This window comes from Sapajus apella, unplaced genomic scaffold (genome assembly GCF_009761245.1).
Source record: "Sapajus apella isolate SASKATOON/1434 unplaced genomic scaffold, GSC_monkey_1.0 scaffold91, whole genome shotgun sequence".
Taxonomy (NCBI): Eukaryota; Metazoa; Chordata; class Mammalia; order Primates; family Cebidae; genus Sapajus; species Sapajus apella.
In genome coordinates, this window is record NW_022437031.1 from 5,257,606 (window position 1) to 5,279,802 (window position 22,197).

The 22,197-nt window shown below is 38.6% G+C and overlaps 1 protein-coding gene across 4 annotated transcripts in view; it reads right to left on the minus strand.

Annotated features, from left to right (window-relative positions):
- OPHN1 (oligophrenin 1) overlaps positions 1-22,197 on the minus strand; it is a 386,576-nt gene that overhangs the window by 161,430 nt on the left and 202,949 nt on the right. For 2 of the 4 annotated variants that reach the window (XM_032255828.1, XM_032255829.1), the window contains 5 exons: positions 15,765-15,875; positions 13,679-13,783; positions 11,671-11,800; positions 8,522-8,622; positions 3,605-3,696 (listed from right to left, as the gene is read on the minus strand). In XM_032255828.1, coding sequence (XP_032111719.1) covers positions 3,605-3,696; positions 8,522-8,622; positions 11,671-11,800; positions 13,679-13,783; positions 15,765-15,875 — 539 coding nt within the window. The remainder of the gene's footprint in view (positions 1-3,604; positions 3,697-8,521; positions 8,623-11,670; positions 11,801-13,678; positions 13,784-15,764; positions 15,876-22,197) is intronic. The other 2 variants (XM_032255830.1, XM_032255831.1) reach the window with 2 other exon arrangements.

A 22,197-nucleotide genomic window follows, 5' to 3' on the forward strand; every position in this document is an offset into this window, starting at 1 on the left:
GGTCCAGCAGCCATATTCTTCACTAGTGTAATATAAGGCCTCTTCTGCATGGCACACCGCTTCAGACCCTGTTTTACTCTATTTATTTGCAGGCTACCTGCCGTGGTCTGAATATTTCCCAAAATTCATATGTTGAAACTTAACTGCCAATGTGATGATATTAAGAAATGGGACCTTTAGGAGGTGAGTTAGTCATCAGGATAGAACCTCACGAATGGGATTAGGGCTCTTTTACAAAAACTTGAAAGAGTGGGTTCGTTCCTTTCCATCTCTCCTGACATATGAGGACACAGTATTGGTGCTCTCTGGAGGGCACCAATCTTGGAAACAGAGACCAGGCCCTCACCAGACACTGACGGTGCCAGTGCTTGGTCCTGGACTTCCAGCTTCTAGAAGTGTGACAAATGAATTTCTGTTGTTTATATATTACTGAGTCTCAGGCATTTTGTCATAACATCACAAATGGACTGAGAAACTACTCACTATCCAGAGATACCCCAAGTTGGTATGCTCCTTAGCGTCTTTTTAGACCTTTGTGTCTCAGCTGCAATTTTGAGATTAACCATACTTTACGCAAGGTATAAAGTCTCCTTGCATTCTCTTGGCCAGCTGAGCCATTAGGAAAACATTGTTTCTTCCACAACTTCTATGATAAGATGAGACCTCTTCTAGAGTCATAGAATGATAAAAGCAATGCCAAGAGAGTTCAGCCATCCTGGACAAGTAACTAGGCCTCTCTAGACCTCAGTTTCTTTATCTGAAAGGGTGCTGGAACACATGAGCTGCGAGGTCCTTTCTGTTACTGATATCACAGGAATCCTGTTCTACCAGTTGGAATCATGGGGTTCCTGTTCTAGTACCTCTTGCTTCATTAAAGCACCCCATAATAACAGTCTCATGGTTACTGGCAACAATATATACTTCCACAGCTCTCTTGAATGTGGTCATCCATTGTTAACACAGAAATGATTTAGATTCACAAATCAAAATTCTAATCCTATCACCTCCCTCATGTGACTGGGGTGAAGACTAAAGGAAATTATACACTTAAATGGCTGATAACAGTGCCTGGCACACAGGAGGTACTTGGCAAATGTTAGCAATTGTTTTTATTATTATTACCATGATTGTTGTTGTTGTTGTTGTTAAGACATTTTGAGCTCTGCCTTGCTATGAGCCTGTCATTTTAAATACTGTTAAGAGTCTCAATTTAGAACCCAGGTGCAGTGGCTAACATCTGTAATACCAGCATGTTGGGAGGCTGAAACGACAGAACCACTGCAAGCCAGGAGTTGAAGAGCAGCCTGGGCACCATAGCAAGGCCCTATAGCTACAAAAAGTAAAAAATTAGCCAGATGTAGTGGTGCACACCTGTCAGTCCCAGCTACTCAGGAGGCTCAGGCAAGAGGATCACTTGAACCCATGCCACTGCAAACCAGCAAGGGCAACAGAGTAGGACCCTCTCTCTAAAAAATTAAAAGTTAAAAAAATGAAAAATCTTATCCTCTCTTCCCGACATAGAAAAAGTGACTCAAAGAGCCCTCTGCTCTGTACTTCAGGGAACATGAGTACAGCTGCCTGATGCCTGCTAGGAAGCCTGACTCTGTTCCTTCTATCAGATTGACTAGCCAGAAAAGCAGATGTCATGTCACTCAAAAGACTCCACGTGCAGAGAGGGGCCTCGGCACCTGTTCATTACTATATTTAATGATCTATTTTGCAACTTGTTTCTTCTGCTTATAATAGACAATAGGACAAAATTAAAAACAGCATAGAGCCAGGCGTGATGGCTTACGCCTGTAATCCCAGCACTTTGGGAGGCCGAGGCAGGTGGATGTCTTGAGACCAGAAGTGCAAGTCGAGCCTGGCCAGCATGGTGAAATCCCATTTCTACTGAATATACAAAAATTAGCCAGGCATAGTGGCGCACACCTGTTGTCCCAGCTACTCGGGAAGCTGAGGCAGAAGATTCCTTTGAGTCCGGGAGGCAGAGGTTACATGCCACTGCACTGCAGCCTGGGCAACAGAGAGAGACTCTGTCTCAAAACAAACAAACAAACAAAAAGAAACCAGCATGGGCTTTGGAGACCTACAGACCAGGATTTGAGCTCAGCCTCACCACTTACTGTGTGACTTTATTTGGGTAAGTCAGTTAAATGTATGTGGGTCTCAGTTCCTCACCTGTAAAATGAGGAATAGATGAAACAAGAGAATGTTTTGTAAAGTGCACAGTATATAATAACTAAAAGTGTAGATGCATCAAAACTTTAATCCCTGGGTTCTAGTGTCATAATTCTTCAGCATTCTGGGATAAGAAAAAAAAACACATTTAAAAATAAACATCAAATTTAGTACTTATCATGAGCCATGCATAGCACCAGGTACAAGAAACATAAATTGATCCTAGCCCTAACCACAGGGACAAACTGTTTACAACTGCTTGAATTGGGGATATTACTTGCATAAAAGGGAAACTACAGCCAACAGTAATTTTTCCCTTCCTACTGGAATTGAGGCTATCAGGCAAATGAGTGACAGTCTTGTGGTTGTTAGCAACAATCTATACTTCCACAGTCATGTTGATTGGGACCATTTATTTTTAACAAAGAATTTATATCAATTCACAAATAGAAATTGCGAGGGTCAAATTATAATCTCTCAATTTTAAAATAAGGAAACAAGCTAAGTCCTTTATTCCCTGATTTTTAAAAAACGCCCTCATCATTTAGTCTGACTGTTACGATCCCAGTCACTGCTAGTTTTGTTCACATGATATTGTAATTCACCCTTCAAGTTCCTTTCTAGCAATCTGATCATTTTGTGGAATTCTATTCTATTACTAAGCACCTAACATATAGAAATAAAAGGCTGAAATAAAATCTAGAAACAGATACATTCTGTTTATTTTGATTCAGTCACCCAACTATAAAGCATGCCTTTCTCCACAATAATGCCAAATACACGCATTTGAAATTTCCTCCGATAAAACTGCTCAGGTTCAAGTAAAAAAAGAGGGCACTGGGGAGAAACAAATACAACAAAGTCCAAAATGTGCAAGCCTTAGTTCTAAGATCTGAAAGGTGATAATCACACTATTTCGTATTCATATGAATATCTACAAAGTAGGGAAAGTCTGCATCATTTTTGCACCAAATGGGAGAAAAATACTTTCTAACAGCACCATGACCCTACACTCCATCTTTTCTCCCTCAAAAATGTGTGCCAATTCATTTGTTCTTTTATGTGATATTAGGAGATTTTAAAAGAAATGAGCTTTGTTATCCTTTCCTCCTTGTAGGATCACCAAATGTTGACTTTTTGCACATCTGATAGCAAATTAAATCCCAGGGGAGACTTTTTCTTACCAGAGCAAGTGAGGCAAAGCTGACAGAAGCTTGCACAGAGAAAAGCAGCACTGGGCCAGGTCTAACAGGGATCCCTGGGAAGGGCAGCCAGAAGAGCTGGCTTGAATAGACTCACAACAAAGTCCTGAATAGACTTACTCATTGTCATCAACGAAGGATGACGGAGGAAAATAAAAGACCTACCCAGGCTAAGCATCTGGCACGTGGGGACATTGCCAAGTCACAGTAGCACAGCTTACCTTTCATTAGTTTCTATATCAAAACAGAACCGCTTGTCAATAGACTCCGTCTTCCTTCTCACACAGTACTTCAGTGTTAAGTCCAAGGGCCCCTGATATGAAAGAAGAATTAACAGGCAACTTTTTAAAAAAGACACAGAAACTGTTTCTGTTTCCTCCCGTGTCCTCAGTGCCACTTGGAAGGCATCTGTCAAGGCAGCAGGAGCAATGTGTAGACTCACTGAGAATCTTGTCCCTTCAAACAGTATTTGCAGCAATATGGCAGATGGTTTCTCCCTGCTCCAAGAATCAACGGGTGAGACCAGGAGAAAATGTTCAGAGTTGTCCAGCACTCTTTCCCAAGCAGGAGGACTTAATAGGAAGCTCAATACACATCATGTAAAAGGAGTGTAGGAGAAATGGGCTGCCCGAATGGCATTAAGTATACAGAATAAAATTTTCATGAGGCCTCTAGGGAGGGAAATTGTGATGGGGTAAATGGCTGTCTAAAACCTCCCTTAGAAAGTCAGGGCATAGCTGAGCAAAGAAGCTTCCATTAAAGTGGCAGATGAAGGAGGGGAGACAAAATTTCTGTCCCCCAACTCCAGACTCTTGAGAACGACAGAAATCACAAATGTAATAGTCCAAAGGTAGGGCAAAAGTAGAGGAAATAGTAAATGTGTGTATTAGTCATGGTGGCATTTGATATTTCATATGTGCAGCAAGGACAGTGGGGCCCAATTTAGTCTTGTAGGTAATTAAGGGAATTGAAACCCATTGTGTCCACAGACTAAAATTCTGCAGTCTCACATTGTCCAGATTCTCTCTCTTATCTCAACACAGACCATGTGATACAGGAAACAGAAGTAACATTTATCACCTGCTATGTGTCATATATTATGCTAGGCTTTTGTTTGTTTGTGCTGTCTTGTTTTGTTTTGTTTTGTTTTGTTTTGTTTTGTTTTGTTTTGTTTTGTTTTTAGATGGAGCCTTGCTCTGTTGCCCAGGCTGGAGTGCAGTGGTGCGATTTCGGCTCACTGCAGCCTCCACTTCCCGGGTTCAAGCGATTCTCCTGCCTCAGCCTCCTGAGGAGCTGGGATTACAGGTGCCTGCCACAATGTCTGGCTAATTTTTTTGTATTTTTAGTAGAGACGGGGTTTTACCATGTTGGTCAGGCTGGTCTCGAACTTTTGACCTCTTGATCTGCCCACCTCAGACTTCCCAAGTGCTGAGATTACAGATGTGAGCCACCATGCCTGGCCTATACTAGATATTTTTAAGTCACTTTTCTTATTAACAACCATTATAGAGAAGTGACACTTCATCCAAGTTGGTAAAGTGGAAATAGCAATACACTAGAAAGCTTAAGACCTAGGGTCTTGTCTCAATTATGCCATTTACCAGTTATGTGACCCTGGCCAAAGTGTGGTGGGTCACACCTGTAATCCCAGCACTTTGGGAGGTCAAGGCAGGTGGATCATCTGAGATCAGGAGTTGGAGACCAGGCTGGACAACATGGCAAAACCCTGTCTCTACTAAAAATACAAAAATTAGCTGGGCACAGAGATGGGAAACCCTGTAATCCCAACTACTCAGGAGGCTGAGGCAGGAGAAATGCTTGAACCCAGGAGGCAGAGGTTGCAGTGAGCCGAGGTCAAGCTACTGTACTCCAGCCTGGGTGACAAAGTAAGACTCCATCTCAAAAAAAAAAAAAAAATCATATTACCTAAGTCTTAGCTTTGTAATCTATTAAATGGGAATAACACAACCCACTGTGCTATCTTAAGTTAGGAAACACTGCCCAAGTGCCTACATACTATGACATACAAACTGGCCCATGTGGCTTATTACCCAATACTTCTTGCTCATCAGCACACTCAACCACCTGCAGGCCAATCTTTCCCTGCTCCTGACTATAACAACTCAACTCTAAATTAATCTTTCAATATGCCTTCCTATCCCAAAACTTCGGATGTCATATGTTAGTCTTTCAAAACGAGAGTTATGAGCAAAGTCATGGACTCACTCTATCTCTTTAAATTCTCAATGCCCTCAGCGTCAATGCCATTGCAGCTCAGGAAACTAGGCCCTGCCCATCACTCCAGTCTCATCTCCAGCAGCTGCCCACCTGTTTAATGCTCCTACAATGCAAAAGTACTCTTATTTCACGTACATGTCATGCTATTTCATGATTCCATGACTTTGCATATATTAATCCCTCCACCCAAAATGGCCTTGTCTATCTTCTTTGCCTGACTAAATTCTTATTTATTCCACAAACTGCAGTTCAGCTTTCACTTCCTCAAAAATCCTTCTTCAAACGAACACACTGCCCACTCTGTGCTTTGCACATAATAGTAAAATTTCCTGTTTTTATGTTTAATTTCACCACTTGACTAGGAAGTCTTCAAAGACATGAACAGTGTTGTATTCATCTTTATACCTCCAGTACCCTGCAAATACTTAGTACTCAATAAATGTTTGTGAACTACTTTATCATCCTTACCACTTTTCTGATGAGGAAACTAAGACTGAGCAACATTAGGGAATTTACTCAAGGTCAAAAAGCTACAAGACCACAGAGCAAATTTAAACATAGGTCTGCGGATTCAAAATGTACTCCTTCTGACCACAAATTCCTAACAAAGAAGGTATGAAGATCCAATAAATTATCATTTGAGAAGTTGACCAGAAAATTGAACATGACAACAAGATGAGAGCTGACAGGCTAAAGCAGTGGGACCAATACTATACTAAGTGCCATAGTCAGAAAGATGGCCAATTCCTGCATCTTCAAATTGGTCTCACTTCCTACACAAATTGGGGACACTGACTTCACACAGCTGCTAGGAGGGCAAATGAGGAGCATGAATATGACAGAAGGGTCTAGCTCAGTGTCTGGCACACAGCAGGTATTCAAGAAAAGGTGGCTTTTGTAGTGTTATTATGGTGTCATTTATTCGTAAAATTTACAATTGTAAAATACAAACTAGTATTAGGAAGTGGAACAGAACTGACAGGAAGAAGTTACTTCCAACTCCAATTTGGGGAAATCCAAGTAACTCCCACCACCTCCCTCTGCAAGTGAGTAACTAAGTTCTTCTTTCCATTCCATAAAGAATACCACATTAAAAATGCTCAGGCCACCACCATTGCAGTTTTGCATGCAGCTACTCAATGAAAAGAGAAGAGGGAAAGAAAAACTAAAAGGAGGGCTTGCTGGCATCTGTCAGGAGGATATGAAAGTGGCATCTGCTGACTCTGTCTTGGGCTTTGAAATAAGCACCTCTGAACAGCCTCAGAGTAAGTAACTAAAGGAAATTATTGTCTACCAAAGAAGGTTTCCTCTCTGGTATTTGAAAAGTAATATATATAGAAAAATAAAAGAAAGAGACTGCAGGCCAGTGTTGCTTATAAGCACTTCCTAGTCAGATTGATTAGCTAAGTTCCGACTGACTTGGAACAAATCCGTGCTAAAACGAGGATGAATTTATTGGAATCACACTGAAAGGTGCTTTGGCAATTGGCAGACTGAAAACTAAGGAGGGTTTTCAATGAGTAACTGGCCCATGATAAAAAACACAGCCGGCCGGGCGTGGTGGCTCACACCTGTAATCCCAGCAATTTGGGAGGCTGAGGTGGGTAAGTAATTTAAGTTCAGCAGTTCGAGACCAGCCTAGCCAACATGATAAAACCTCATTTTTACTAAAAATACAAAAATTAGCTGGGTGTGGTAGTGCACACCTGTAATCCCAGGTACTCAAGAGGCTGAGGCAGGAGAATTACTTGAACCTAGGAGGTGGAGGTTGCTGTGAGCCGAGATCGTGCTATTGCACTCCAGCCTGGGTGACAACAGTGAAGCTCTGTCTCAATAATAATAATAATAATGAAGCATAGCCAAGGATTCCAGAAACTCTGTTTGATACAACATCTTCTACAATTCTATCCTATCAAAGCACATTAAAGCAGGGAGGCAAATCTTGTGGTTAAAACCACCCCACTCCAAAAAAAATTTCAACAGGCTGCAAACAAGTTTCCGTCCTCTCTAATTTCATATGAACAAGCCATACAAGAGAGATCTTCCATGGAAAGGACCAGCAAGGGAGAGAAACTGTCCCAATTTTTCTCCAAATTCCTCCCTACCTAAATTGGGTCTTCATGTACTATTTCAATGCTAACAAGTAACCCTTAAAGCGCTTCCAACAAACAATTTGTAGGGTGAAAATGCTTAAAAATCATGCACTAAGACCCTGTCTGAGAGCCAGTTAAAGGGGAAAGAGACACATAGAGCTACTTTAAGAATATAAACAATCTGCCTAAAGATCAGTTTTTAGCTTAAGAAACTCGTGTGTGTGTGTGTGTGTGTGTGTGTGTGTGTGTGTAAAAGATCAGGTTCTTCCAGGTGAGTAAATTATTTTTTCAGTGTGTTAAATTTATCTTGTCATTTTCAGGAGTGAGAGAAGCTTTGGAGGGCAGAAGAGTGAATAACTGGTTAAAGATACTTGAGTAGTACATAGAATGTGACTATAGGTTATTCCAACTGTAGGCCACAAACACACTCCTGTAAAAAAAAGGAATTTTGGAATTCAATTAATATTTTTAAAACTTGCATTTTAAAGAATCTAAGAGTAGAGCATTCTTAAAAGTAATTCATCCATATTTTTACATAGTTGACTGTACAGTGTGACTGGCACTTGTAAAAATAACTGGTTTGAAAGAATACAGGAACTCTCAAAAGGCTTGCTCTCTAATTAACAGAAAGACTTTTCACTCAACTCAGTGCTATCAGACTCAAACTTAGGCCAAGGTGTACATATAAAGTCATGGCTTCCCATGACAGTGATGAACTTGATGATTTGATACTAAGTCAACACATATTCTTTTCTCAGAACCAGTCACAGATCCATTTCCAAAAATGTGGCACAAACAAGAACTGACCTGCTTAGCACCTGGCTTCTGCTCCATAGGCGTCATGGTGAGTGTTTTGGTCTCTTTCTCATACTGGCAATAGTATTTCACCCAGGATATTCCTAAAGCCCCTACAAGGACAAGTAAAAGTGAGCACACAATAACTGTTTTAACTGTATAGGCAGTCGATCTGTAAAATTGAGGCTATTTACACATTGCTCTTCAGAGTCAAACTTCAGATCCAGCTCTTCCCTTGCCCTGACCACCCTCCTTTCATAGCCACCTACCTACTGTACACGGGGAGATCCTAACCTTCACCAACTGCTTCCCACATCTGCTTCTGGCTTGCTTAAAACCTACTCTAACTGCCATGTTCCCTATAAATGGTATCACCATATATCCCAGAATCTGGAGAATATTGTCATTTACTTCACTGTCTCTGTACCTGTTCCATGTGACTGGTCATTGGGTCATGCCCCTTCTAAGCAGTACAAAACTCGACACATCTCTCCTTTAGCTGTCCCCTCATCTCCATTCCTTTTAATGCTGAATTAGTTAAGAACCCTATCACTGTCTTATTTTTTTCATTTTTTAATGAGACATATTTTTAAAAAACAAAAACTTACTAACTCACCAATTAATCATTTCATTGGCATTCTCTCTGATTTCCCTATTGTCCCAATTTCTGATCACTCCATTCCAATTCATTCTCCACTCTTTTGCTAGATTATTTTAAAAATATATCTCTATTTTTGTCATTCCCCTTATTAAAAACCACCCATGGCTTTCCCACTATCTCCACACTCCTTAGCCTGCCTACAATACCCTTGATAACACGATCAAAACTTACCTTTCCAGCTTTCTTTTGACACCCCACCTCTGTGTTCCTGTCTCAATGAATTACCTTTAGTTTCCACATAAATAGGTAGCCATATAATTTCTAGTCCAAATCCCAGACTTAAGACTGAATGAGGTGGTATTATTAATAATTACATGAGGACAACAGGGGTAAAGCGGGACTATTCATGGCCAACGAGGGCCCTACAAATCAACTATGTCCATCCACAACCCTGCCTTTACTCATGCAGTGGTATATATCTGGAATTCCCTTCCTCCTTTTCTTTTCTTTCTCATTTGTTTATGTATTTATTTTTTATTCATTTATTTTTGAGACAGAGTCTTACTCTGTCACCCAGGCCGGAGTGCAATGGCGCAATCTCGGCTCATTGAAATCTCCATCTCCCGTGTTTAAGTGATTCTCCTGCCTCAGACTCTCAAGTAGCTGGGATTACAGGCATGCACCAACACACTTAGCTAATTTTTTATTTTTAGTAGCGATGGAGTTTCACCATGTTGACCAGGCTGGTCTCAAACTCCTGACCTCAGGTGATCTGCCTGCCTCAGCCTCCCGAAGTGCTGGGATTACAGGTGTGAGCCACTGTACCTGGCCATTCTTCCTTTTCTTTACCTATCAAACTCCCACTCATCATTCACATTCTAGTTCAAATATCACTTTCTTGGTGAAGTCTTTAGATATATGCCACAAATATTGTGGTCACCATATTTCATTATAATTATTGATATACCTGTCTATCTCTCCTATCACTTTACATTTCTTGGTGACAAAAATCAGGTTGATTCATTTTTTTGAGGGTGTCCCCAATGCATTGCACAGTATGTGGCCGAAACAGTGCTCATTAAGCATACATTCAATTGAGTAGCAATGTCATACCCATATGACAAATCAGAATACTGAAGCACAGAAGGATCACACAGCACACAGAAGTGGTTCTTAACTAGGGGCAATTTGGCCTCCCAGGGGATATCTGGCAACATTTAGAGACATTTTAGATTGTCAAACCTTATTACTATGAGCACAAAGTGAGGAAAGGCCAGGGATGTTGTTAAATATACTACAATACACAAGACCACTTTCCAGAACTAAGAATTATCCAGCCTGAAATGTCAACAGCACTGAAATTGAGAAATTTTATGATGTACATTTGAAGAGATGAACCTGACAAGTGGGAGAACACATCTTTGAAAATCATTAGAAGTAAATTGCTTTATGGAAAGAAAAGTGTGATAATTTCACTACTGAAGTACCACGCTTTGTGAAGGACAGTGAGTTTTGTCACTGGTAGCCTCTGGATATGTGTCTTCTGTCTACTCTCCAGATATAATAACTCTGAGCAAAACCAAATAAAGCATTTAGGGAATATTGGGTCATAGTTCAAAGGACAAATAAAATCAAATTGTACATACAGGTGTGGATAATATTACTGTGGAACTGGGAATGATCGAATGCTCTGCAACATTCAGTGACTGAACAAGTTAACCCATCTTCCTTAGTCACCAATGATAAACAAATATTGTCTTTCCCACTGGAATCATGATGTTCACTATGTGCTATAAGAGTATCCATGAGCCTGGGCAACATAGTGAGACCCTGTCTCTACAAAAAATTCAAAAATTTGCTGAGCGCAGTGGCAGGTGCCTTTAGTCACAGCCACTCAGGAGGCTGAGGTGGGAGGATTGCTTGAGCCTGGGAATATGAGGTTGTAGTGAGCTATGATGGTGCCATTGCACTCCAACCTGGGTAACAAGAGTGAGATCCTGTCTTTAAAAAGAGCAAACACGTGACTCTAATGCAGATGAAGATATAGAGTACTACAGTAGGATCATGGGTTTTGACATTTCACAGACCTAAATTTAATTTTAGTTCTGATGCTTGTTAGTTGGGTGGCTTTCAAATGGTAACCTCTCTGGTCCTTAGTGGCCTCATGTGTATGGGCATAAATTGGATGCAAAGATTAAATGAGGCAGTGTCTTTAATGAACTTAGTACCATGTCTGGTACATAATAGGTATAAGAAATATTATTTTTCTACTTCCTTTCCTCTACCTCCCTTTTTCCCAAAAGCATAATCAGAAGGATTAAAAAACAAATAATCTCAGAGAAAACCTTAGGTCTTATCATTACAGAGTCTCTGTAAGGCAAATCTTTAACTTCCTTTCAGTTTCTCCTTTTTCCTTTTCAGTATTCCCTGTCTGCGCTCCAATGGAATTGTAGCTATCAGGAGTCTATGAACAATAACAGTGCCCATAATTCAGAGCTGACAAGTGGCAGTAGTTCCTGGCTTATTGAAACCCAATGGATACCCCTATATCCCCACACACATTTCTCTTGTGTATAGAGATAGCCTTCAATAGTGGGCTGTCCTGGAAGTTTGCATGTCTGGGGAGCTTCCTTCATCCTTTTCTTAAGTTCTTCCATCTCTTCCCGGGTACTGGAGAAATGATTTCTTGTCTGTCAAGACATCATCATGAAAATCATTATCATCATCATCATGAAAAACTGTTTCTTGGTCAGAGACTCAGTACAGAGTTTTCCCTGCTTACAGCATGTGTAACCACAAGGAAAAAAAAAAGAAATGGTGAATGGCATAGTGAATAGAAAACAAGTTTATAGAGTCTAATGGTACTAAAGACTGCATAGGAAACAGGAATATAATGAGCAATACACTCATAAAATAACAACTTGGAGACTTTCTTACTAATAGGAATCACATAAGTCTCTAATAAATAAGAAATCTGAGAATTCTGAACATGACTCCCTGCTTTACAACAAGGGAGATGGCAGATAAGATTCCCAAAGGTAGCATTCTTATAGCAACTTCTAAGTTGTGTCTCAAAGTCACAGCTTAGTTGATATTGAATGAAATTCTGGCCAAGAGGATAAAATATATGAGGGTTTGCTCTCCTGGGAGACAGGCCAACAGAAGTTGTGTTTTCATACTCACAAATACCAAGGCCTAATGATGAGAATAAATCTATTTAAATCTACACAACTAAAACACAATGGCAAGACATGTGTTGAAATGTGAGTATGAAAATCACTACAGATAAGTTTATAGTATGTACTCAGTCTTAAAATTATGACATGATGTTAGTGAGAAAGGTGATCTGTGCTGCCCATCTAGTTGACCCATGCTATCATTATCCTGTAAATAAGTCACTCATATGTATACAATCAAAGGTTTGTTGTTATATTTGTATACAGCAAATAATATATGGAGGAAGATTCAAGGGATTAACTTGGTTGTAGGAAGATGTTGTAAATCAGGAAAAGATAGGGGCTCTCACATTCTGGAGAATGCTAAGTTCTGGAGAATCATGCTGCTAAGTTCTGGAGAATGTGAGAGCCCCTAGTTCCTTTCTGCATGGAGGGTATATAGAAAGAAAAAATAATAACAACTGTAAATTCTAATCCTCCTAAACAATGAAGGGCAGTTTACTTTTACTGTAATGTACCAGCATTTTTCATCTAAAACTACATCTATAAATTTCATTCAATTTAACACCCATTCTAAAGTCACCAACTCAGTGATGCCTTCTCTGACTCTACCAGACAGCCAAATGCTCTGAAATTTTTAAAAACACTTTGGCCTTGATTCTACCATAGCACTTATCATAATGGATTATGATTTATCTCTGTTTATTTCTGTCTCCTACAAGGAACTACTGTATATTCCTTTAAGACAAAAAAGCTTGCATGCATCTTCATGGTATGTCCAGTGCCTTCCACAATGCCTGACACAGAGCTTATGTTCATTTTTTCCATAAACATTTGTTTCATGTGGGTTGAATAAAGGAACATGTAAAGGAATACATGTGAAAAGGATGGGGACACTGTGCCTATATGCCCATCTGTAAGAACCAGCACGACCAAGAAGGTAGAGAAAACCTTTAAAAATAATTTACGTGACTCTACTAATAAGTACTGAGAAAAGAAAGAGAAGATAAAATGAGTGTTTGTGGTAACAAAGTTCACAGTGAGAGTGCTTCGACTGAGCAGAAAAGTACTCAAGGCCTGGGCTCAAATAAGCCTATAGCTGGGTCCTGATCTAAGAGAGATTCAGCAAATTAGCAATACTTAATAAATATTGGATAGATAAAGGTGTTGGTGTGTGGAAGGGTGGGTTTGAACTGCGGTCAGCCTCAAAAACAGGAAAGAGATGAAAGCAGAAAAGCAAGAACAGTCTAACCCACTAAATATTTGTGATCCACACCAGTATATCCTGACAAATTGGCTAGGATGCATCTAGAATTCCAAAATCAAAGTCACTGGGGCTGAAATTCGATTGGAATGGAAAGACTGGTGAGAAAAATCTACATGCAAACTCACATTCTGCAAACTGAGCTGGAGCTGCTGTTTGTATGGGAGGAAATCCTGTGTGAGCTCCACAGTCAGGCTGTTAGAAATGAACAGACTATGAAGAAAGGCCAAGACCTAGGGAAAACATGTAAAAATAAATTTATCTCTGGCATATTCTAATAAACTAAACAAAAGAAACATGAACTCACAAAAAAACTCCACGGTGTAGCCAGGTGCAGTGGCTCACACCTGTAATCCCAGAACTTTGGGACACCGAGGCAGGTGGATCACAAGGTTAGGAATTTGAGACCAGCCTGACCAACATGATGAAACCCAGTCTCTACTAAAAACATAAAAATTAGCTGGGCATGATGGCATACACCTGTAATTCCAGCTACTCAGGAGGCTGAGGCAGGAGAATCACTTGAACCCAGGAAGCAGAGGTTGCAGTGAGCCGAGATCGTACCACTGCACTCCAGCCTGGGTGACAGAGTGAGACTCCATCAAAAAAACAAACAACTCCATGGTGTTTACCTAATATAGCGTTAAATGCAGTCAAACACACAATATACACAACTGTTTTCATATCAGGTTAAACATTTACCCTTGACTCAGCTTCAGAAAATAAGAACTATTAACAAATTTATGCCATGCACGATGGCTCACGCCTGTAGTCCCAGCACTTTGGGAGGCCGAGGCAAGCAGATCACCTGAGGTTGGGAGTTCTAGACCAATCTGACCAACATGGAGAAACCCCGTCTCTACTAAAAATACAAAATTAGCTGGGCATGGGTGGCGGGTGCCTGTAATCCCAGCTACTCAGGAGGTTGAGGCAGGAGAATCACTTGAACCCGGAAGGCAGAGGTTGCGGTGAGCCAAGATCACGCCATTGCACTCCAGCCTGGGCAACAAGAGTGAAACTCTGTCTCAAAAAAAAAAAAAAAAAAAAAATTGTATTAGTCCAGAGCTTGCCCAGATCTCATACAAAGACATTCATCATTTGAACACTATGAGAATAAACTGCATCTTTTCTCCATATAGCCTCAGCAACCATAAACAATAGGTACTTAATAAATATTTCTTGAATGAATGAAGTAAACAGATAAATGAATAAAGTAAGATTTTTTCTACCTTACTTTAATGAAGACTGTCATCATGCTAAAAGATCAAGAGTCTAAACCAACTGTAAAATTATAAATGTTTCACAGGATTGCAGAAAAAGACAAATAAATGATATGCAATATATATTTTTGTAAATATTCAACCCCATTAAAAATCAAACACATGGGCTGGGTGCGGTAGCTCATGCCTGTAATCCCAGCCCTTTGGGAAGCCAAAGTAGGCAGATCACTTGAGCCCGAAAGTTGAAGACCAGACTGGGCAACAGGTGAAACCTTTGTCTACAAAAAAAAAAAAAAAAAATACAAAAAATTAGCCAGATATAGTGGCATGCACCTGTAGTCCCAGCTACTCAGGAAGTTGAGGTGGGAGGATCACTTTAGCTCACAAGGCAGAGGTTGTAGTAAGCCAAGATAGCACCACTGCACTCCAGCTTGGGTGACAAAGAGACCCTGTCTCAAACAAACAAATGGAAATGGAAAAAATTATACAAGACAGAAGTAAATGGAATGAAAAAAACTACATGAAATGGAAAAAAAAAAAAAAAACTACACAAGACAAAAGTAAAAATAGTAGAATGAGAAGTCATTGACTGCAAGGGACATGAGTCCCTAGCACAGTACCTGGTATATGAGAGAGACTTTCAGAAGCTTCTGAAAGCACAAGAAGAAGGAAGGGAGGAAAACAAAGTAATAGGAAGAGTGGCAGAAAAATTCTGGGAGGGAGAAGGGGAAGGAGAGAGAAAAAAGGAATGGGAAAGAAAATAGCCATAGAAAAAGAGAGAAAAGGGTTGTGGGGGAGGGAGAGAGAGAAAAAAAGTATACTAGTTAAAGAACAAAATAAACATAAGTTAGTGTAACTATATTCTGGACATTTCATTATTAAACACTGATTATCCTTCACATTCTTTGAGATTCTGTTTTTATGATCAAAGTTCTTACATTTACCAGGCAATTGATAAATATTTTTAGACCATTCATCAACAGAGAAAACTTACAGGCTCCACAATATTGAACTTCTTGGACTCCTGAACTTCCTGAATTTGATAAACATAATCAAGAGAAGACTCAAAAAAATTGTGCCTCTCCTTGTCCACCTGTAGGTCTGCCTGTAGAAGAAGGAAAACAAACATTACATATTGGGATATTCATTCATGAAAGTCGGTGCTTAAGGACTGAACAGAATGCTGGAGCTAGATGAGCATTTAGCCACCAACTAGTGATGTTGCCCTTTATTTTAGAGATAAACAACCTAAAGCCAAGAGATAAAAAAGTGACTGATCCAAGATTCCAGTTTCTGGTCTAACACGTAAAAACCCTAAAGTCATTACACCCACTCCAACAAAAAGAAAAAAAGCTGAACAACTATAAAATCAATACATTTTCTTATATCCAACAGAGAATTCAAGTCAGAGGAAAATTTGCTCCTTCAAAAACTACAGAGACATGAATACAGAGAATAAGAAATTAACAAGGGCAGAAGCCCAAAAGCAGAAGTATGCTACTATGGCCAACACTGAGAGGATGACAATAGAAAGAACTGCAAGTCTCAAGCCTTATTTAACAAGAAATGAGAAAATCTGAGCACATAAATAATGATGCCAGGGAAAATCTTAGAGTCAGACAATGACAGCTACAGCTAACCAAGCACAGCCAGATCAACACAAAACCTCACATTAAAGACCTGTTTGGCTCAGTTCCTTTTATCTGAACATCAATCGCTGGCTTTCAACAAGGAATTATAATGCATATGAAAAGGCAATAAACACAGTCCGAAGAGAAAAAAGGAGCGTCAGAATCAAAGGCAGATAAGGCAAAGATTGTAGTAATATAAGACTGGAGACCAGGTGCAATAGCTCACTTCTGTAATCACAGTACTTTGGGAGGACGAGGCAGGCACATCGTCTGAGGTCCGGAGTTTGAGACCAACTTAGCCAACATGGAGAAATCCCGTCTCTGCTAAAAATACAAAAACTAGCCAAGCGTGCTGGTGCATTCCTGTAGTCCCAGCTACTCAGGAGGCTGAGGAACAAGACTTACTTGAACCTGGGAGGTGGAGACTGCAGTGAGCCGAGATCATGCCACTGCACTCCAGCCTGGGCAACAGAGTGAGACTCCATCTCAGAAACAAACAAAAAAGAAATATAAGCCTAAATTTAAAGTAATTGTAATTAATATGATTAGGGCTCTAATATAAAAAGTGGACAGCACATAAGAACAGATGGGTAACAGTAGCAGGCTGATGAAAACTGCAAGAGAAAATACACAAGAAAGACTAGAAATCAAAAACACTGTAGCAGAAATGAAGACTACTTTTAAAGCGTTCACCAGCAGATTGAACAAGACTGAGGAAAGAACCAGTAAGCTTAAATACATATCAACAAAAATGTGGGAAACTGAAATGCAAAGAGAAAACAAGAATGAAAAACAGGGAGGAGAATATTCAGGAACTGGTAGACAATTTAAAAAGATGTGAATATACACATATCCAGAGTACCAATAGGTGAAGAAAGAGATAGAAACAGAAGAAATACTTCAAGAAATAATGACTGGTAATTTTCCAAAATAAAAGATGGATATCAAACCCCACATCCAAGAAGCTCAGGATAAATACCAACGGATACAATAATACAATAAATACCAATCAAGATAAATACCAAACAATCTCCATGTAGGTATATGATATTCAAAGCTGCAGAAAATGGAACACAAGAGAAAATCTTGAAAGAAGCTAGAGAGAAAAACAAACAAATAACTTACCACATAGAGGAGCAAGGATAAAGAGTTATACCAGACTTCTCTTAAACCATGCAAAAAGAAGAGAGTGCCATAAAATGCTTGAAGGTGTTGAAAGAAAAAAAGACAACAAATTAGAAATATGTATACTGTGAAATTGTCCTTCAAAAGCGATGGTAAAATAAAGACCTCCTCAAACAAACACAAATTGAAGCACTTTGTCACCACAAAACTTGTCTTGCAAGAAAGGTTAAGAGATATTCTCCAGTAGAAAAAAAATGACATGTCAGAAATATAGACCCAAATAAAGAAAAAAAAAAAAAAGCACCAGAAAAGAAAAAAATAAAGATAAATTTTTTTTATTTTTCAAATTGCTAATAGATCTAGCAGATAAGAATTTATCTATAATAATAATTGTAATGATACATTTGGTGATTATATCTTACAAATAAGTAAAAAGAATGATAGCACCATTATAAGGGACTAAAGGGAGAAATTGGAAATAGTCTGTTGATCCTGTGCAACCCATAACTATCTTACTGGAATGGGAAAAGTGGATGTAAACTAACCATAAATGCATATTGCAAGTTGTAAGACAATCACGAAAAAACAAAAAAGAAGTATAATTGATATGGTAAGAGAAGACAGAAAATGAAATCATATAAAATGTTCTCTTAAAAAAAGAGAAAGCAGAAGAAGACTGAAAGACAAAAATAAGAAGAAAAACAATAAGTAGAAGATGGTAAACAATATAGTAGATACTAATACACCATTATCAATGACCATTTTAAATGACAATGGTCTAAAAAATTAAAAGATAGATTGTCAGAGTACACAAAAATTAAGAGCCAACTATGTTAACTAAAAGATATTTTAAATAAGATATACAAAATGTTAAACCTGAAACCATAAAACTTCTAGAAGAAAACCTAGAAAAAATGCTTCTAGGCAATGGCCTAGTTAAAAGAATATATATTACTAAGACACCTAATGCAAATGCAACAGAAACAAAAATAAATGAAACTTAATTAAACTAAAATCTTTCTGCACAACAAGAGAAATAATCAACAGAGTAAATATGCAACCTACAGAATGGGATATAATATTCACAAACTATACAGCTGACAAAGGACTAGTGTCTAGAATCTTCAAGGAACTCCAACAAATCAGCAAGAAAAAAACACAAACAATCCTGTTTAAAAGTGGGCAGATGACATGAACAGACATTTTTCAAAAGAAGATATACAAATGACCAATAAACATGAAAAAATGCTCGACATCACTGATCATCAGGAAAACAGAAATTAAAACCACAATGAGATACCACCTTACTCCACTCAGAAAGGCCATTATTAAAAAGTCAAAAAACAAAATATGGAGATGTGGTGAAAAGGGAATGCTTATTCACTTTTAGTGGGAATGTAAATTCATACAGTCTCTATGGAAAGCAGTATGGAGATCTCTCAAATTACTGAAAGTAGAAATGCTATTTGATCCAAAATTCCACTACTGAGCATCTACCTAAAGGAAAAAAAGTCATTACATCAAAAAAGACACTTGCACTCCTATGTTTATCTTGGAACAATTTACAATTGCAAAAATAGGAAATCAATCTAAGTGTCCATCAACTGATGAGTGGATAAAGAAAATATAGTGGGTATATGTGTGTGTGTGTGTGTGTCTGTACACGAACACATGCACACACACACACAGACACACACAGGAATACTCCTCAGCCATGAAAAAGAACAAAATAATGTCTTTTACAGGAATTGGAACTGGAGGCCATTACTCCAAGTGAACTAACTCAGGAATGGATAACCAAATACCTCAATTCTCATTTATAAGTGGGAGCTAAGCTTTGAGTATGCAGAGGCATGCAGAGTGGTATAATGGGTACTGGAGATTCAGAAAAGGGGTAGTGAGAAGGGGCTGAAGGGTAAAAAATGACCTATTATTGGGTATAATGCACACTATTCAGGTGACACAGGTACACTAAAAGCCCAGACTTCACCACTATACAATTAATCCATGTAACCAAAAACCTCTTATACCCCTAAACCTATTGAAATAAAAATTAAAATACAAAGAAAACAAAGATAGATTAAAAGTAAACATATAAAGAAAGATATATTATGCTAACATTAATCAAAAGGATACTGGAGTAGCTACGTTAATTTCATAAAAAGCACACTTCAGAACAAAGAAAACTACCAAGGAAAAATATTACGATATTAAATCATAATATAATAATAAAGAGGGCAAGACTCTAAGTTGACATTTCTTTTTTTTTTAAGTTTTTATTTATTTAACTTTAGGTGCATACTATATCTGGCATTTCTCCCCATGTTATCCCTCCCCACCCTCCCCTCCCTCCCCACCCGACATAACAATACTTAATGTGAATGCGCCTAACATTAGAGTATCAAAATACATTCTCTCAGTAAAAACTGAGAGAATTACAAGGAGAAAGACTATTAGAGTTGGAGACTTCAATACTCCTCTAATAGTAATGGACAGATCCAGTTAGCAGAAAATCAGTAAGGACATTGTTGACCTGAATGGCACCATCAACCAACTGAATCTAATTGGCATCTTTGTAACACTTCATACAACAGCAGAATACACTTTCATCTCAAAGTCAAACAGAACAATCACCAAGATAGACCATATTCTGGGATATAAAATATACCTGAAGAAATTTAAAAGAGTAGAAATCTTATGAAATACACAATTAGACCAAAATTAAATTATACCAGAAATCAATTTTTAAAAGCTGAAAATGCCCCAAATAATTGGAGATTAAACAGTACATTTATAAATAAAACCTGAATCAAAGACTCAAAAGGCTGGGCATCGTGGCACACGCCTGTAATCTCAGCACTTTAGGAGGCCAAGGCGGGAAGATCACTTGAAGACTGGAGTTTGAGACTAGCCTGGATAACATGGCAAGACCTCAATTCTACAAAAACTAAAAATAATATAAAATAAGAAATGTTAAGAGATTTTGAATTAAATAAAATTGAAAACACAATTTAATATTAGTGGGCAACAAAAGCAGTGCTTAGAGAAATATTTATAGAATGAAATCCATATATTAGAATAGATGAAAGATCTATTATTAATAATCTAAGCTGCCTCCTTAGGAAACTAAAAATAGAAGAATAAATCACATCCAAACTGAGCAGAAAATTTTTAAAAAGACACATTAAAGAAGATATCAATGATATTTAACAACAGAAAGTCAACAAAGAAAATCAACAAAGCTAAAAAGCTGGTTCTTTGAAAAAAAATCAATAAAATTGTTAACATTGTAGCCACATTAAGTAAGAAAGAGTAAATACACAAATAACTAGCATCAGAAATAAAAGAAGGGAAAAAAATGAGATCCCCTAATTTGTAACAACATGGATGGAACTGGAAGTCATTTTGTTAAGTTACATAAGCCAGGCACAGAAAGACAAGATCTTTAAGAGGAGAACTACAAAACACTGATGAAAAAAATCAAAGGTCAAAATGAATGGAAAGATGTTTCATGTACATATTAGGCCAGTGCAAAAGTAATTGTGGTTTCTGCCATTACTTTTAATGGTACAACATCAAAGAGTGACAAGGATGTGAAGCAACAGTATCATTCATTGCTGGTAGAAATGAAAACTGCTACAGCCAATTTGGAAGACAGTTTGGCAGCTTCTTACAACACTACATAAAGTCTAACCATATGATGTAGCAGTTCTATTCTTTGGTATTTACTCAAACAACATTAAAATGTATATCCCTAAAAGCCTGGACACAATTATTTATCGCAGCTTTAATGGTTGCCAAAATTCAGAAGAATCCAAGATGTCCTTCGATAAGCAAATGCATAAACCAACCATGGTACAACCAGACAATGGCATATTATTCAGCCCTCTTTAAGGTTATCAAGCCAAGAAAAGATGGGAAGAAACCTTAAATGCATATTGCTAACTAAAAGAAGCCAATCTAAAAAGGTTACAAATCATATGATTCCAACTATATGACATTTTGGAAAATGCAGAAGTATGGAGTCCATTAAAAGATCAGTGGGATCAGGAGCGGTGGTTCACGCCTGTAATCCCAGCACTTTGGGAGGCTGAGGCAGGCAGATCACAAGGTCAGGAGTTCGGGACCAGCCTGACCAACATGGTAAAAACCTGTCTCTACCAAAAATACAAAAAGTAGCTGGGCGTGATGGCATGCACCTGTAATCCCGGCTACTCAGGAGGCCGAGGCAGGAGAATCACTTGAACCCGGGAGGCAGAGGTTGCAGTGAGCCGAGATCGTGCCACTGCACTCCAACCTGGGGAATGGTGTCAGAGGTATAGGTAGAAGGAGGGAGGGATAAAGCCCAGGGATTGCTAAGGCAGCGAAACTGTCCTATACAATATGGTAATGCTGGATATATGTTATTATATGTTTGTCAAAACCCATAAAATGTTTAACACATTGGCTCATAAATTCTAACAAATGTATCACACTAATTCAAGATGATTCTAAAAGGATATGAGAAACTGTGTGAAGGAGTAGGGGCATATGATAAATCTAAATTTTTAAAAAGTGACTATCTCAGATTCCCCTGCTCATTTTTTATTGAATAAATAATAAAGGGGCATCTATATATAGCACCAAACACCTAAAACACTCCAGAAGCTGTCATAGTAAAAGTCTCCAATA